This window comes from Amblyomma americanum, chromosome 3 (assembly GCF_052857255.1).
Source record: "Amblyomma americanum isolate KBUSLIRL-KWMA chromosome 3, ASM5285725v1, whole genome shotgun sequence".
Taxonomy (NCBI): Eukaryota; Metazoa; Arthropoda; class Arachnida; order Ixodida; family Ixodidae; genus Amblyomma; species Amblyomma americanum.
Window position 1 is genome coordinate 158921035 of NC_135499.1, and position 16491 is coordinate 158937525.

Consider the following 16491-nt stretch of genomic DNA (forward strand, 5'->3'; position numbering starts at 1 on the left):
ACTACCATGCATGGGTTTGACGGCCAAACTAGCGACTGCAGTTGATGACCCTGGCCTGTTCATGACATATCTGAAATTAACACATCCAAACCCGACCAGCAAGTTTAAGGTGTCCTCAAAAATTCCCCTTAAAAGGCATCACGAAATGCAGTACATTTAAACCCGTTTGTGCTGAAACAGACCACCCCAGAGCTGCAAAATTTTCCACGAGACCAGTAGAGTAAGGAGGACCTGTAGCAAACAGTTTGTCAAAAACAGTAGACCTCAAAAACCCTTTAGTTGCTTTAAAAGAATGTATATTTATTTCTCTTTCTGAGCACATATGTAATAGAAATGAATAAAACTGAAAATGTTTTAAAGAATTTATTTTTTTTGTAGCATGTCTACAGTCCAGATGGGTGCTTAGGTGACACCAAGAACAGCAGCAAAATCGCAGACAGAGTGCATAATAAAAGAGCTAGCCTTTTTTGGGTTTTCTTTACAATTTTTTTATACCTCGCTTCAGTACAATCCCAATGCGCATTACAGCAGTTTTGCGCAGCTAAACTGGAACCTGAGCTGGAAGGCATTACTGCACAGTAGTATTGTATGCTACAGAAAAGAAATATTGGACAGCTTGCATTTTAAGCTAATTAGTTCATGGTCAGTAGATACAAAGAATTGATGCACGGCATGACTCCAAATAGACTCCACCGTCATGCACCGTTGCTACAGCGGCGTTGCTTTTAACAAGAATCTGGCGATGATATGAAGTTTCAGGTTTGAATGATGCTTTTTATAGAGGAAATATTACCGACTATAATGTGCTGAAAACAGGTGGCTTTCAGTACAATGATGACACAGACTGTAAAAATTGGGCCAACCAAGCAAGGTAACCAAACTTCACTCCACAAGAAAGATATGGGCACCTGCATTTAACATGTTGCTCAGTTGCACTTCCAAGTTCCAAATGAGGAAAGTTCGCATGCTCAATAGGTTAAGCACACATTTGGTTTTCAGACGTAAACTCTGAACAAGTGTATTTTTTTGCTTACCACAAAAGCGAATAAAGCTTCAACTTAATAACTATAAGCTTCTTTCAAAAGACAGTTCTGGCTCTTCTATGTTGTTCCTAAGTGTTCTTTTTATAAAAACTGGAGTGCATTGAGGTTCAACTTGGAGCACATCCCAGCAACTTGCAAGTTCTGTCAGTATGAAAGTTTTCTGCACGTTTATGTCCTTTTGCCGGTCAGGTCTGAGGAGCAGGCACTGTAACAGGCATGTTTGATTCAGGGCCATCTGGGAAGTCCAAGTCTTGTTCAATATTTCGGAAGTTTCCAAGATGAGTCCTGGCTGAACGAATATCTTCTTGCATTGTTTCTGACTGCAGGGGAATTTGTGAGTCACTAAGGTCTTGTTGATCCCTCTCACAACTTGGAATTGTGTAGTTCCTTAGTACAATGACACCTGTAAAGTATGCGTGCAAAATTATTGGCATGAGAAATTAAACTAATTCCACTAAATATTTCAATTAAAAGGTCTGAACATTTGAAAGAAAGAAAAATAGTGGCCCAAAATTTCTTCATTTCATGATTTCTCACCTCTATCAGTGGTCTTCTGTGTACTGTGTGCACTTTCAGGCTGTGAAGACGATATTCCTCAGAGGTACGAAGCCTAAAATTGTGCTTTAACAACAGCCTGCCTAACTGCATGCAAAAATGGACATTATGTGTCCTTCTTATTTACATTTTATTTATTTATTTATAAAAGATATGACACTGTGCCTCCCCATATAATGGAATATGTTTTCCCTATTAAATGTTCCCTTTTTAGTATTCTCAAACAGAGGAGCCTTAAGGGCACTGAATAAATATATAAATTTTCCACAAACCAGGATCATAGTAGTCCTGCAATACAACAGCAGCAGGAGCACTGTCCTGCACTTCAAACTCCTGGGTCAGCATTAAGGTGATGCACATTCTTCGATTACTTAGCTGGAAAATAAAAAATAGGAAAAAAAAACATTTTGTAGTTATGGCACACTCTAAAGCCTGCTGTTGTCATGAATACTTATTATACATGATGAAATTTCTGCACAACACTCAAGAAAAATAATGGCGTCAGAGAAAAGAAAAGCGCAGCGTGTGAGCAGTCACCAGAGCATAAATTTGTGCTTGAAACAATGAAATGCACTTTACATATTATCTGACTCACTTGAACCTATACTGTGAGTAGGTCTATAAATTAAAGCAGTACATAAAAAAAATCTCCAAAAGATGTGCTCACTGCAGTGCCAAAGTAAAATAAAAACAAAAGACTGAATCGATCTTAACAGCACTATATTCTCACAGCAGATTGAACAGCCTTTCCTTGTTTTCCTGAATAATATTTTTTAGAATCACATTGGACTACATATGCACTGAGGAGATGTTGCAGCATGCTGCCAGATCAAGTCAGCAAACTGGATTAGTCTAAGAAGTTTAACTGTAAATGTGTCAGTTCGAAGGTCCATGGCCTGAACAGATATATGTTTACTTCACCTCATCAAAGTACAAGTTTATTTTGTCAGGCTCTTCCTCAGTCTTCCTAACTTCCAGGCCATCAACAACCTGAAAATTAAATGGGTAACGTAAACAACAAAATATGGCAAGCACAACAAGAGTTTGTGGAAAATACTGGGAGAACAGAAACAACAGAAAATAAAGAACAAAAGGTAAGGAAACACCTTGCTCAAACGGAACCCAGTTTGCAGATGGACTTGTATGATCACCATTCCAGACATGCCCCAGGAGAGGAGGTAACTGAAGTAGACAAAGGGTGCACAAAATTTCGAGCAACAAAATTTCCAAAACCATGTGGCAGAGAGAGTGCAAGCATTCTTCTTATGTTTTAACATTAAGTGTGTGCCCAGTTTCATTTCTTCTGGATGCTAGCTGGCATTTAAAAGCATGAAACTTGCTCTATACACATATAAATTTTCCTTGTTACTCAGTTATCACCATTAACCCCATTTGCTAGGTTTACTGCTAATTAGCACTGATGCACACAATAAAAACTGAAAATAAGATGAAATATAAAGGAATAATACAGTTCACTAGAAAAAGTGCATGTAATGTTGGTTTTTATATTTATTAGACCAAAAACTATATTTATTTTCAGAAAACAACAATAATAAAAAGACCTTAGCTGCAGTAAAGTGGCTAAAAGCACCAAGAATGTATTACCTAGCACAAAGCTCTATCTTTGGCTTACAGTCCGCATGGGATGCCAGTACCATGAGATCAAACTTGTTGGTATCAGCCACTGCAGGAATGTTGAACTTTGCAGAGGCCTGCAAAGATGTCAGTCAGAAGCAATGTTTGACACCAAGAACTGCCATGGCGTCAACTAAGAACACATTCAGTAACAAGTTATTTAGCCAAAAATATAATACAACAGCTTTCTGCACCAAATAACTGAACAGCTAATTGCGATGGGCCAAACTATTTGGCTATGCTAAAGAAGTGCATCAGGAAGTGATCCTATAGGCTCCGTGCAGGAGTAACTCCGGCGCTGATGTTCACTCCACTCACAGTAAAAAGGAAAGATTTTGTGGGAGACGTGTCCACCCATGCTGCACACATGCTGTAAAGCTGCCCAGATGTGTGTTGCACTCTTCATTAATTCTTCATACTGGCAGCATGCTGTGGTCAAACATGAAAAACTGCATTGCAATCAGCAATAGCACATAAGAGAACCCGCTAAGTTTCCAAAACAAGTTCTGCGAAGCCAAGTGACGGGAACATTGTATCGCTCTTGTCTGATGGCCACTGAGTTGGCAGTCATGTCAAGGTTCACCACAGGACGTTCTTCCCAAAAAGAAGATATACTACAATTTCTGTCATTCATACTTTTTCTCTGTACCTGAAAATAATCGGGCTACTCGCCAAGTGGCTCCTTCATTTTCTGCTCCCAATTAGCCTACTCGACAAATGTAAATTTTAATCTTAATTTCATTTCATCTTTGCAATTTAGAAAACAGAATTTGAAATATTTTTAAAATCTAATTTTTATGAACAAAAGTATTTTTCGTGACGGCAAGCCCGCTCTTTTTCGAAAAAGAATGCAATGGAGGGAACAGGAGCATCACTTCATGCTAGCTCCTTTTGTAAGCAGAGCAGGCAGTGCAAATGAGTCTGTGAATAAGAAATTTCTTGTGGGAAAAAATTCTTGCAGTTAAGCTGACTTCAGAATTTTGCAAGTTTTCAATTGCAACCAATGACGGCTATCGTTGAATGTATTCACTAAGCCATAGAGTAGTTAGTTTTTTTTTCTCCCGTCCTTTGCTCTCAATCTCTATCTCCTATCCACTTACAGTGCTGTGTCCTTCCAGTTGGCCACATTCGTGAGGGGCAAGCGGCCCACCGAGGCATTCGGCTATTTTTTGCGGTCCTCCCCACCTCCCGCTGCTGTCACTCACGAAACCTCCTTAGGCCAGACTGGCCTTATCAACTCTAGACCGGTGGGGAACTTCGGAGTGACAACTGCGCCGCGTTAGCCGAATAAGATTAAACTAATTTAGCGCATGAGAATTTGAAGAGGAACGAATTCCCACTGGACGCAGTGGTATGCTGGTTAGTAGTGGCGCGGGGCTGCAGCCGGAGAGCCCGAACCTCAGCGCACCAACGTGCCCGCCATGTGTTGGTGTACCCTGAAGCAACGGACCCCTCCCTCAAGACAATGGACAGTTAGTATTTTAAAATCTTTCCTCGAACAGCCAAGTAGCTTGAGTGATTTGAATGACTCTCTAGCCCAGACCCCCCAATAACTAAGGGTCAGAGATGTCACTAGAGGTTTACAATTATTATTTTCTTGGGATATTTGAAAAAGTAAATTATGCATCATGTATTTCGATACCTTGCATTGGTATGCCTGGGACAAAGAAATACCACCACCCACCACCTGCACATCAAGAACAACCAACTGAGAATCCCTTTTGATAATCAGGTCGGGTTTGCAGTCTCCAAGTGAGGTGGTATAAATAGGCTCCTCTGGCACTTTATAGCCCCTTTTACGGAGGCTATCGGCCAGGTAAGCTGCAAGAGCATTGTGTCTTTGAATCCGGGCGCCATATGTTCGGTGACACCTTTGCAGTACATGGGTCAGTGTTTCCGAGGAATTGCATCTTGCTCTGCACTGCTTAGGAACATCCTGTCCCCTTTTCGTACGGGTGAGGTTTGGCATAGCATTATATCGTACTTTTATCGCGTTGATAAAAGCGTGACCATGGAGGAGTGTGGTTCCCTCCGAGATCCATGCTGAAGAGCTGGGTGCAGAGGAGACCCCCAGCAAGGGGGATTCATCGTTGCTATTGAGAAGAGAAGTTTCCAGAAACTGTTGCGTGCCACCGTAGAGTCGATGAGAGTGCCTCGATACATGCACATTTCCTCTGCTTGGTATTCTGTTGCTTTAATGTAGTCCATCCGCGCTATAGCGCGGCACGCTTCACTTGAAGAGGAGGCCAGTTTAGAAATATGCTTGTTGCGTTGAGCTGGAATAAAAGTTCTAAGACATTGGATGCCAAACCCCCCGTATTTCATAGGGGCATAGAACGCCCCCAAGGGGAAATCTTGGGGGAGACGCAGCCATCGTCGGATGGCCGAACGGAAAAGCTTATCACATTTGATAAGCAACTTGGCCGATACTGGCCCCAGTACCAGTTGATAGAGTAAACGGGGGATTAGATAATATCTGAGAGCAACTAAACATTGTTGAGGCTTCAGAGGAGCTTTAGTTAGTCTTAAAATATAATCCTTTATCTCCGGAATCAGAGGGGCCGTCTCCATACCAGCGGGAGTGAAGAGGAAACCCAGGTACCGCCAAAATGTTGTTGCAGATGCCTGGGGGATCCGCTCTCCAGCGATGAAAAACTGCTGATCGTCAGATATCTTGGAAATCTTGTTCTTGGCGTCCGCGACCACAGACACAGCTAGACATTTCTTTGGGTTGAGACGCAAACACCTCTCCGCCAAATATGTTTCCAGGCTGTACAGCTGTGTCTGGAGGCCGCGTGGTGATGTTGCAAACAGAACAAGATCATCTGCAAAAGCCAAAGCGCTGACTTCCAGCTCACCGCTGGTGAAAGCAACCCCTTCCTGGCAGTTCCTTAGCCAATGGTCCAAAACCAGGTTGAATAGCAGAGGAGACAGGGGATCTCCTTGCCTCAGTCCACGAGAAGGGTGAACAGTACGGATATGTCCATCGAAGTTCAAAACAGTTGTTGCCGACCTATAAAAACCCTCCACATAGGAGACAAAGTCATCGGCGATGCCCTTCCGTCGAAGGCCCTCTAGAATAGCGTCAAGCGTTCAAGCGTGATGCTATTGAAGGTCTTAGCCACATCCAGTGTGGCCATATGCAAGTGCCGATAACGTCGTCGTGCCTCGTAGAGGACTCCAGCCAGCGAGAAGATGTTTTCGGCGCACCCATCCACAGGCAGGAAGGCACGCTGTCTGTAATCCAGGTCTATTGTAGAAAGGAGGCGGTTTGCCAGAACTTTATGAAACAATTGGACCAATACAGAGGATACTGTTATAGGTCGGAAGTCTCCCGGCTCGGATGCTTCAGTCTTCTTAAAAACAAAGATAGTACGGGCTTCAGAGAGGCAAACAGGCAGCCTCCACTGGAGCATAAAAATGGTGAGGAGAACCTTGATGACCGGTGTCGGCACAGCATGTAGATCCCCTGGGCCGAAGTCATCGGGCCCCGCAGCAGTGCTAAGAGATGGCAAACACTTCAATTCTCTAGATGATGGGCGCAACGGAGTGGTCTCTGGGTCAGGAGTAAAACTGTCCACACGCAGGGGGCGGTACCGTACTAGGCTTTTCCATAATCTCGGCCCATGCAGCCAAGAAAGAGGCTGGGTCCTCCACCTTAGTTACCATCTCCCCATCCAGAATATTGTGTATGCACGCACTCTGGTTCGTTTTGAACATTGATTGTGTCTTCGCAAATTCCCTCCTTCTCCTCTTGCGCCTTCCCATCGGTGTCTCCTGTTGGTTACCAACCACTCTGCCAAAAGATAGTGGCTGGTCCTTAAAAAAGTTCTCCCGGACATAGTTATTAAGTTGCATGTCAATATTTACATGGTCTAGATACAACTTTGCTATATTCCATAATTCAGAGGCATGAAATGCCCGAGGGCATTGTTTAGTTACAAGTTTACAAAGTTCTTCAACCAACTCATCCCTTGCACTTTTGGCAGGGAGGGCAAAGAACTCGTTATCCCTATCCACATCCCAGAACTCATCCCCATCCGAACCCCTTCCCCCTCCGGCTGCAGCATATGCCCCCTTTCGTATATCGTCAGCTAATTGTCTATAGGCAGCTGCTCTTCTATGGGACTTAATACTACCAAAGGCTCTTTCTTTGAAACGTTCATGAAGAAGTTGATTTATATTTTGGACCGGTCCGGCTATTGTGAGTTCAACCTCAGCTTTTGCTAGGAGGAAATTATCCTCCTTTGACCATCTAGGTTTAATATGGGATATTACTGTCGGCATTATACTTTTCAAAGTGGGCCAACCTACGGCGTTGGCTAAGACCAACTTTGGTTTTGTATGTGCTACCACAATCTATGCAGGTGTTATGTGTCTTGCATATTTGACCCCGGGGTACTTCGGAATCTGAGGAGTGAGATGTGATTAGAAAACATAAAGGACGTGCAGCAACGCTGCATGTCACTAAAGGACGACCTTTTTTGATCGCTACTGTGTTCGAGCTCGATGACGAAGATGAATAGGATGTTCCACGATTGGGAGGCGGCCTAAACTTCGCCTTCCCCCTTACAGCAGCCTTTGTCCGCAACAGCCTGGACCTCGTTGCAGACGGCTTCAAAGAAGTGTGCACTGGAGTGGACTTTGGTTGCGCACGGTTCCGGGTTCAATGAAGCATACATGGAATATAGTCATCCTCAGCCCCCGAACTCCAAGGACTAACATCGAGACACTCTCCCCCCCAACTGCGTCTGCCGGGGCCAGGGGCCCAGAGGAGGGGAAAGCAATGCTATAACCAGAACCCCCAACCCCTCCTCCCTCACCCCTGTCTGCCTGAGCGGGGGGAGAAAAAGGGGTAGGGAGGTCAACACAGCCCCCACCCCCCCAAGGTAGCAGAGCCGCTACCCAAAGGGCGCTTGGGTCGAGCACCCAAGGCCCCCCCCACGGGGACCTCAGAGTCAACAACCACGCCTCGTTCGAGTTGGAGGGAAGCGCCTCGACTCGCCGACGCCACGGGACTATTAAAGCCACCGTCCCGGGCCTTGGTTTGCACTTCCAGAACCAACGGGCGAGAGCAGGGACACACACCAGGCTGCGGAGCACCAGGCCCACTCACCACCAACACCGGAGTCTTCGAGACACAGGCGTTAGAGGCAGCCTCCGGGTCAATGGCAAACAGGCCTGGTGACGCAACAGGTTCCCCTACTCCACCACAAAGAACCATCTCATCCAAGTTCAGCGTGTATCTGCCAAGGCAGACAAGACCCCAGGGGGGGTAGTGACATCGTCATGGTCAGGCTTAAAGGGTTCCCCTCTAGCACATCAGGGCCAGGCGCAAGCACCAGCTCATCAATCGCCTTCTCATCCATTTTGAGAAATTTGGCTAGTTACTAAAATGTCCTTGAAAATTTCTAAGGTAAAAGTTCCCCCCGGGCGTGTGCCTAAAACGTGTAGGGCTTACTGTGGCCAAGCAGGCGAAGCTGAAGCCCCACCATGCGTGGCCAATGAGAGCCCCTTGACAGCACTGCAAGCCCTGCTATAGTGTGCCGCAGTGTCTGAGAAAAAGAGATGTTTTGGTACTGGCAGTGAATAAAAAGTCCGGGGGGCCACGGGGTTAGAAATTTGTAGCGCACGGAAAAGGCAAAATAAATGCGTGCTAAAACACTAAAAATTCATAAGAAAAGGTAAAACACAACTCAACAAAATAACACTAGTATTGGGCAATGACCCAGAGCCTAGACCCACTGTCCCTAATGCTCAAGCCACGACTTGTCGACGAAACCTGCTGAGCACCATTATACTACCCAGCAAAGCCCTGGCTGACAGCCAACCAAGGTCAGACCTAGTAAAGCCAAGCATCTTAGCCGTCGCGAGTGTGTCCATGCAAATCATTGACTGTGCTCCGAATGCCATCCCCCAAACCTGGACCTTCTTGCCAGGGAACAAGGGCTTCAGACATTTGTACTTCAGCCGCTTACGGGCACACATTTTCCTCAGAATCGCTACATTGGTGTCCCATGTTACGGCGAAATCAACTATGTGAACACTGTCCCCATCGGTTACAATATTGTCAGGTTTTAGCCTTGTGCCTGAAGGTGCCACGTAGAGCTTCTCCCGGACCACCATAACCACTGGGTTGCGCTCCCTGACCATCCTTTCCGTTTGTTTGGCCAGGAAGTTGTGCCGCTCCATTCGGGGGAGGTCCATGTTCCGGCACTCTTGAAGGATATGGTAGACTGTCTCCGGTGCCAGCTTGCACCTACGGCAGAGACGGTAGGCGGGGTTCGTGGAATGACGATTCGAGAGTGTCCGCGTCGGATAGATGTTCGTCCTCATGCGCAGGGCTCGGATGTGGTCGCCATCCCTCAGGAGCTTAGAATCGTGAGATAGCCAAGAGTTCGCGAGGAATTGGGTCTTGTGGGCAAAGAGGTCCTTGTTCTTGTAGGTTCCTTGGAGTCTCTTCCACCGCTCAAGCGAACCTTTTTTAGTTGCCTTGGCTACCTGCTCCTTCGCAGTCACACCGTTCGGAACCCCGAACAGCTGGGACAGTCGACTGTAGCGTTCGCCCAGAACTAGGGCAAATAACTCATCCACACATTCATCTCCAAGGCGTGCTAGCCTAGCCAATGCCTTTAATTGAACCAATTGTGCCACTTGCTGGAGCTGGAGGAGTCCTAGACCCCCACAATGCGAGGGCAGCCAAAGATGGCTGTTGGGAAAGCTCTTGGGCAGATGAAGTGCCTTCTTTATGGTGAGCCCCATGAGTTTATCAAGTTTGCAGGCTTCAGCCTGCACTTCCAAGGAGTTTGATGCAGTGTATAAAAAAGCTGGCATCACCAACTGCCTCCAGCAGTGCAACTTCTGAAAAGGCTTTAGGGCTGCTTTCTCAATGAGGGCAAGAAGCTTCATGGCCTTGTCCCCTGCTACCTTCGGGGCCTTGTTAACAAAAAAGTCAAGGCTGAGGTACCGGATAGGTGTATCGCGAGGCACCGCCGAGATGGGCTGGTTGGCTACGGCGATTGGTGGGAGGTTGTACTTAAAACTCTTCGTGTAATGGACAACCCGCGAACCAAAATATTTGGTTTTCTTTGGATTCAGCGAGAGCACTATGTTTGACATATAGCTCTCAGTCCTCGAGAGCAGCGCTTCCAACCCCTCCAAAGAGTCAGACACCAGGAGGAGGTCGTCCGCAAACCCCATACACGAGAGCTACGCACCTCCTAAAGATACGCCTTGCATAGAGTTGTTCAACTCAGCCAGCAAGGGGTCAAGCACACAATTAAACAAAAAGGGTGAAAGAGGATCGCCTTGCTTAATACCCCTTCTGACTGGCACCCGAACACCATCTGTCAGGCCCCTTGACCAAAATGTCGTCGTGCAGTGGCGGTACATCTCCTGTATGACCTCAACGAAGCACAGGGGAACCCCTCTGCATTCAAAAGCAGAGAATAAGGCATGGTGCGACACAGAGTCGAAAGCCTTCCGTACATCTAAGCTAACCGCAAATAACGGACGGTGCTTAGTTTTGAAAGCCCTCATGAGAGCTTGTAGGAGCAGTAAGTTCGACAAGGTGCTGCTGTCATCAGAGAACCCAGCTTGGAACTTGTGAAAATGATTTTCCTGCTACAGTCTGGACAGCAGCACTTTAGCGGACAGCCGATACAAGAGAGCCATAGTTACTCCTGCCATTTACCCTCGCTTTTTGAATTTCTTCATGTTTACATTTAGAGCACTGGGCAGAAATCACATTGCGTCAGCACTGATGCTGGCCCTCGCAATTACCCGGGGTCAAAGACCCATTTCCCAAGCATTTCACCCTAAATAAGCCTAGCACCAGACCAGTGGAACGCTTGTACCCATTGCATCACCAGTGGGTACCCGGCGGCACTGTCTGTCCATCGAGAGTGCTCCAGCCTGGGTTACTGCATGGTGCCTATAGTCCTTCTAAGTGCCTGATGAGAAAAAAAGGGCTCTGCTTGATGTGACAACCAAAGAATGAAAAGGTGCAAGCAAGGTGAGCGAAGACTATGAAGTTATTGGCTTTAGATATGATGAACTCAAGAGCAATACGAGATGTATGGGCATGAACATATTGATCTGGATGTGCACGTGAATGGCAATGCTGTAAAGAAGTATTTGATGCTCATGTCTACTTCAGCTTGCACGGTAGCAGCTCAGAACAAAGTTTGATAAGAGAACAGGTCTTATACCTTGACAAGGGCAACACAAATCCTAAAATCCACCTACCTGCACAAAGGCACACCCCTTCCCTGTGACGTTGAGGTTCACCATCGCCGGCACTGTAGGGATGACCACCTCCTGAAGCAGCATTGCATTGCTTGGTTCCACAAAAAGCTCTTTGGCCTCTGTGTGTTGGGACAACACTCTCATTGACAAGTGTGTGCTTTGCAGAACAGTTGCTTTGGCAAATGCAGCCAGGGCTTGCAAGGCTACAATAGTGTCCTGCATCATTGTGAAAAAAAAAAAAAAGACAGGCTGTTGGAGTGGCCAAACTGGGTGGGAAGCTTGATTATGCACAAGCTCATAAGCAAAGTGGAAGGTAATAGAACAGAAGTAAAAAAAGAGAAACACATGTAGGTGTGTTGAATAGGAGGTTATTAAAGATGCTTATCAAACTGCAAAATAAAAAACTGGAGGAATATTCTCTATTTCTTTTTTGGCTGTCTAAACCTTTTCTGGACAACGCATCAAAGCTATGTATGTGAATGCAAACACAATGTGCCAAAGGAAGGCAACTGGTGCCTGCTATTTCTTTTTCCTATGTTTGACAATCTAAAATAGAATGTAGACTGCATAATTCTCTAAGGGAGACTGTAGAGAAGAAATGACAGTGCACAAACTGCGTGGAATAAGAACTCGTCATTGCTTTGCATGTGAATACAACAAAATTTTCCGTTTCTTTTTAGGCGCACTTAGATACAGTACATTTTTTGGACAAATATTATGCCTAACAGTTAAAACATCTATATGGCAGGAAATATCACCAGGCTTTACAAGTGGTATATCATTATGTACAAGTGGTTTCCAAGGTGAAAAACTATGTGTTCTATAAGTGTACACTGAACAGACATTGGTTCAGTAAGAAAAAGATGATTACCTTAAACAGATGAAAAGACAATACAAATACAAAATCATTACTGAATGGAACAACTTAGCTGATAATGTGGGAACACAAATTTCCTAGTCTTTGTTTTCGGAGCATCTACCAAATTGGCAATTTACTAACTGTTGATTTACTCGGTTATTTGTACTGATTTGTTCACATTATAACAATATAATCTGCTACGGTCTTGTGTGTGATAATATCGCTCTGAAGTAATATTCTTGAATGCGCATCTTTTTTTCCTTTTTTTCTTAAGTTTTCAACTTTTTATCTTGCTGTACAAATGTGTGTACCTACCTGCCATGGTCTTGTTTTTCAAGACAGCAGTATTATTAAAAAATAAAAAGATAAAAATAAAATAATGAGAAAAGCTACAGACAAGAGGCACTGTTTATCAACCTTCCAGAATGTCCTAGGTGCATTTTTCTTTTTAGTCAGGTATGTTGTAGCCGGCCCAAATCATCAACCTCATTAAAAAATAATTATAAGGAGACCACAAAGTCATTAGCTATCGAATGTCATTACCTGTGTAGACGCGAATCCTCCATGGTCACTCCTCTGCTTGACCAACCACTGGACTGCGGGCAAGGCTTTAGGTACACCTGCTACCTTGAGCAGTGTCATGCAGGAGAGAATTGCATAGCCGCTTGTCTCTACAGCCACTCCCAAAGACACGTTGTGGCTCCAATGTAACGTGCCATCTTCAAAAAGAAAATGATAAAGACAACACAAGGGTCAGTGCCACAGAGCTAAATTGCTGGTTTATTTATGTATTTTCAATTTTGTGTTAAGAATTGATATGTTGCTTCCTGTACAGCTTGAATATTCTCAGGAATATCCAAAACAGGTTTGCTCCTATCACAAGAAGTTGCCACTGCTCTCCATGTCTGAACAGGTCAAAACAAAGAAATTAACATTGCTGTGACACACTAATATATGATCTGCAATGCATGTATGCAAGTAATTTACTGCGTGCATGCCAGGAATAATCAGCAATGTTATCCGAATGTTTAAAAAAATTATGTGGCCCCTTTTTGCTCCACACCTTTCAAATTTCACTGTGGAATAAAAGTTTGTGGTCCCCTCCAGTCTCAAGCCATGTAACAAATTCTAGAGGCCTGTGCTATGTCAGTGCACATTAAAGAACCCCAGGTGGCCGAAATTTCTGGAGCCCTTCACTACAGCAGCATCCCTCATAGCCTGAGTCGCTTTGGGATGTTAAACCCCAACAAACAAACAAATATAGTGGGCAACAATGAAACAAGATCATCTTCACGAGTCACTCCTTTAAGACAGTTTCCTCTCCAGTGTGCAGTCTTGGTCAAAAATCTTAAGGCCAAAGGCTTTTCGCTTCGGCCACATAAAAGAGCCATTACGCCAGTATTAAAGATGAAATGACCTTGAAATGCTAGCAGAAGGTTTCTTCTTGCGGTAGAGAAGCTTCCTGCTTGATTTGTGTGTTGAATGATCCGCTGCACAGAGCATTCTAGGAACAGTCATTTCGCTGGAGCTGAACGCTGTGGCTTTAAGTCTTTTGACCAAGACTGTACATATATTTCTGGCAACAAAATTACAGTGCTGTGTTTGTGGGTCATTGCATTTGAAGCTAGAATATTATTTGGTTTCATACCTTCATACCTTCCATACTTTCACACTTCATACCTTCATTTCCCAGTTTGTGACCAAATAAATTTAATGAGATGCAAGCGATCCTTGTTAGTTAGTCTTTTGGGAGGGCCATTTGACAATTTGGACTTTCAGATAATTCTAAAATTTTTTCAGGTCCCCTGAAGTTTGAATAAACGAGCTTTACTCTGCGTACAAAGTCTAATGCCAAAAAACATTTTTCGTGGATTCTTGTTCATATATACGTGTTCTTTCCAGTTGCTTTTTTTTGGTATAGATATGCGGTAACAAGGAAATAGTAGCAGCTGATTAAAAAATCCAGTTTTTAAATTTTCACCAGATGTAGCCGCATTATCACGCAGAACAGAACTGACTGTGCAACATTTGTCATTTTGACCTTCCTTACACACTGAAAGGTAAGGATGATGTAATGGCTCCACCCCAAATTATTTTAGAACCGAAGCATAACACTAAATGAAGTGCACTTTTTTGCATTTAAAGAATTTTCGGAAATAGCCATCTAACACAGTTTGAATGTTCACTGGAATGACTGTTCAATGCCACATTTACGGGCCCTCTAGACAAAGGGTTCTCAATCTTCTTTGCCTTGGGGAACCCCCAACAGTTTTCAAGAGGCACTGAGGTACCCCCATGTCCTGGCTTACACTCCTACCTGCCGAACATGCACGAAAAAAGCAGACACATGGAAGCTCAAGAAATGCCCAAATTCAATTAGGTATGACTGGTAGAACAGTGTGCAGTGAACAATTATAGTGCGATTAGTCACAAAATAAAGCAGGTAAAGGAAAGGCGGGGGGTTTGGTCATGCATTAATTTGGGTGCTTTGGGAATTCCAAGTAGCACTCCAAGGAACCCCAAGGTTCCGTGGAACCCAGTTTCAATACCCCTGCTCTAGAGCACGTCCATTTTTTTTCCCGTTTTCTATCCTTCGTGGAAAAAAAATTTTTTTTTTTTAAATTCTCGTCTTTTCTTTTTCTCCCCAAGCAATCCAGTCATTACCACTGTTAAGTTGTTAGTTGTCATTCCAGCTCTTGAAACAGGACGGTTTAAGCGTAGTAGTGAATTAAATCTATGTATCAGCGAGTATATTGCAGTAATTTTCATGCCTCGTGTGACCGAAATGTACGTCGCATGTCACAGCTATTGTTCGATTGTTGAAATTGTAACAGCATAAAGAAGTGGTCATAGGGGAGTACACCGGGGTGATCAATGTTTGACGACGATTTGAAAGAAAACATGCGAGCAAAAATTTGGTGTCTATACTCCAATTTTGATGCACTGAAGTTAATCACAATTCTGCCAAAGAGACTTGCAAGCATCCATCGGAATTAGCATGCTCTTGCTTGTGACCTGGGTCGATATAATATAACTATTCCTTCCAGAATTCATGATCCCATTTTTGAATTTCCCACACTTCGCCATTGGCTGAAGCGATGCCATGCCCCAGGCTTCAGCAATAATGAAGAGCAAATGTAGGGCACGGTATCACATCAACCATTAGTGAAGGACGAGAAATCTAAAAATGGCGTGGAACCGGTTGTAGAATCATTATATTAAACCACCCCTGGATTTCTTAAGAAGGAATAACACCGTTAGAAAGTTGCTGCTACCTGGTGTACTCACCAACGTCTGATTCAGCCCTGCTCCAAAGCAAGTCAAAAGTTTGCTGTGCATCATGATGGTTTGAAAGAGCCAAGGCATAAGCCTGAAGTGCTAGTGAGTAGCTGTCCTGCTCGTGAGGAGTCTCTTCTATGAGGCATTGGATGGCTGCATTTAGTACAGATCTGGAGAGAGTCACATTTGCTTCAAGCAGTGCGATTAACACATAGGATGTTAGTGGTGAGAGTGATGTCCCCTGTACGCCGCCCTGTTAAAAAAAAAGAATCGTACAGGAGTTACTTGTTCTACAAGACTGTTGTACCCGTACCAGCTATGTAAAATTACATGGGGCATTATAAAGTAAACCAACACAATACCCTCAATACCGTGGCTTGTCACATGGCAGCCCAAAACGCCCTTGAATTAGAGGAACGCGCCGCAGTCAAGGGAGTTCCATTTCAAGGGAAGGGAGTTGGATGTCACCCGGCTTGTAAGGAGCTTTTCACAGATGATACCAGTGGTCCATTAGATACCAGGAATTTGACGTTTACAAACATAGTTTCTCAATATTACCGAGAGGGAAATGTGGCGCTGAGATAGTTCATCCACAAGGGAGAAGCACAGGAACGTCGGGAAGAAGTGGTTTCGTACTTGGTTTGGCTATTGCTGGGCATAAAACATGTATTCAGCTGAAACAAAACCGCTCTTCTTGAGGCAAACCTCTAGGAAATGCTGTGAAAGTTTGTGTACTAGCCTAACACCGTACGCACAATTCAAATACTTTAATACACAACAGAGGACAGCATCATGGCACAGCTATCAATTCCAATGCAGAATGCATGTTTTCGGCCCAGCCCCAGCTAAGCGAAATAAGGAACCTCATCTTCC

The 16491-nt window shown here is 44.4% G+C and overlaps 1 protein-coding gene across 2 annotated transcripts in view; it reads right to left on the minus strand.

The window, feature by feature from the left end:
• Positions 1 to 348: 348 nt before the first annotated feature.
• The window catches only part of LOC144125288 (pregnancy zone protein-like), a 57679-nt gene continuing 41536 nt past the window's right edge, over positions 349 to 16491 (minus strand). For both annotated transcript variants that reach the window (XM_077658539.1, XM_077658538.1), the window contains 8 exons: positions 15628 to 15871; positions 12883 to 13058; positions 11481 to 11696; positions 3204 to 3310; positions 2705 to 2780; positions 2520 to 2588; positions 1871 to 1973; positions 349 to 1446 (listed from right to left, as the gene is read on the minus strand). In XM_077658539.1, coding sequence (XP_077514665.1) covers positions 1229 to 1446; positions 1871 to 1973; positions 2520 to 2588; positions 2705 to 2780; positions 3204 to 3310; positions 11481 to 11696; positions 12883 to 13058; positions 15628 to 15871 — 1209 coding nt within the window. In that variant the 3' untranslated portion in view covers positions 349 to 1228. The remainder of the gene's footprint in view (positions 1447 to 1870; positions 1974 to 2519; positions 2589 to 2704; positions 2781 to 3203; positions 3311 to 11480; positions 11697 to 12882; positions 13059 to 15627; positions 15872 to 16491) is intronic.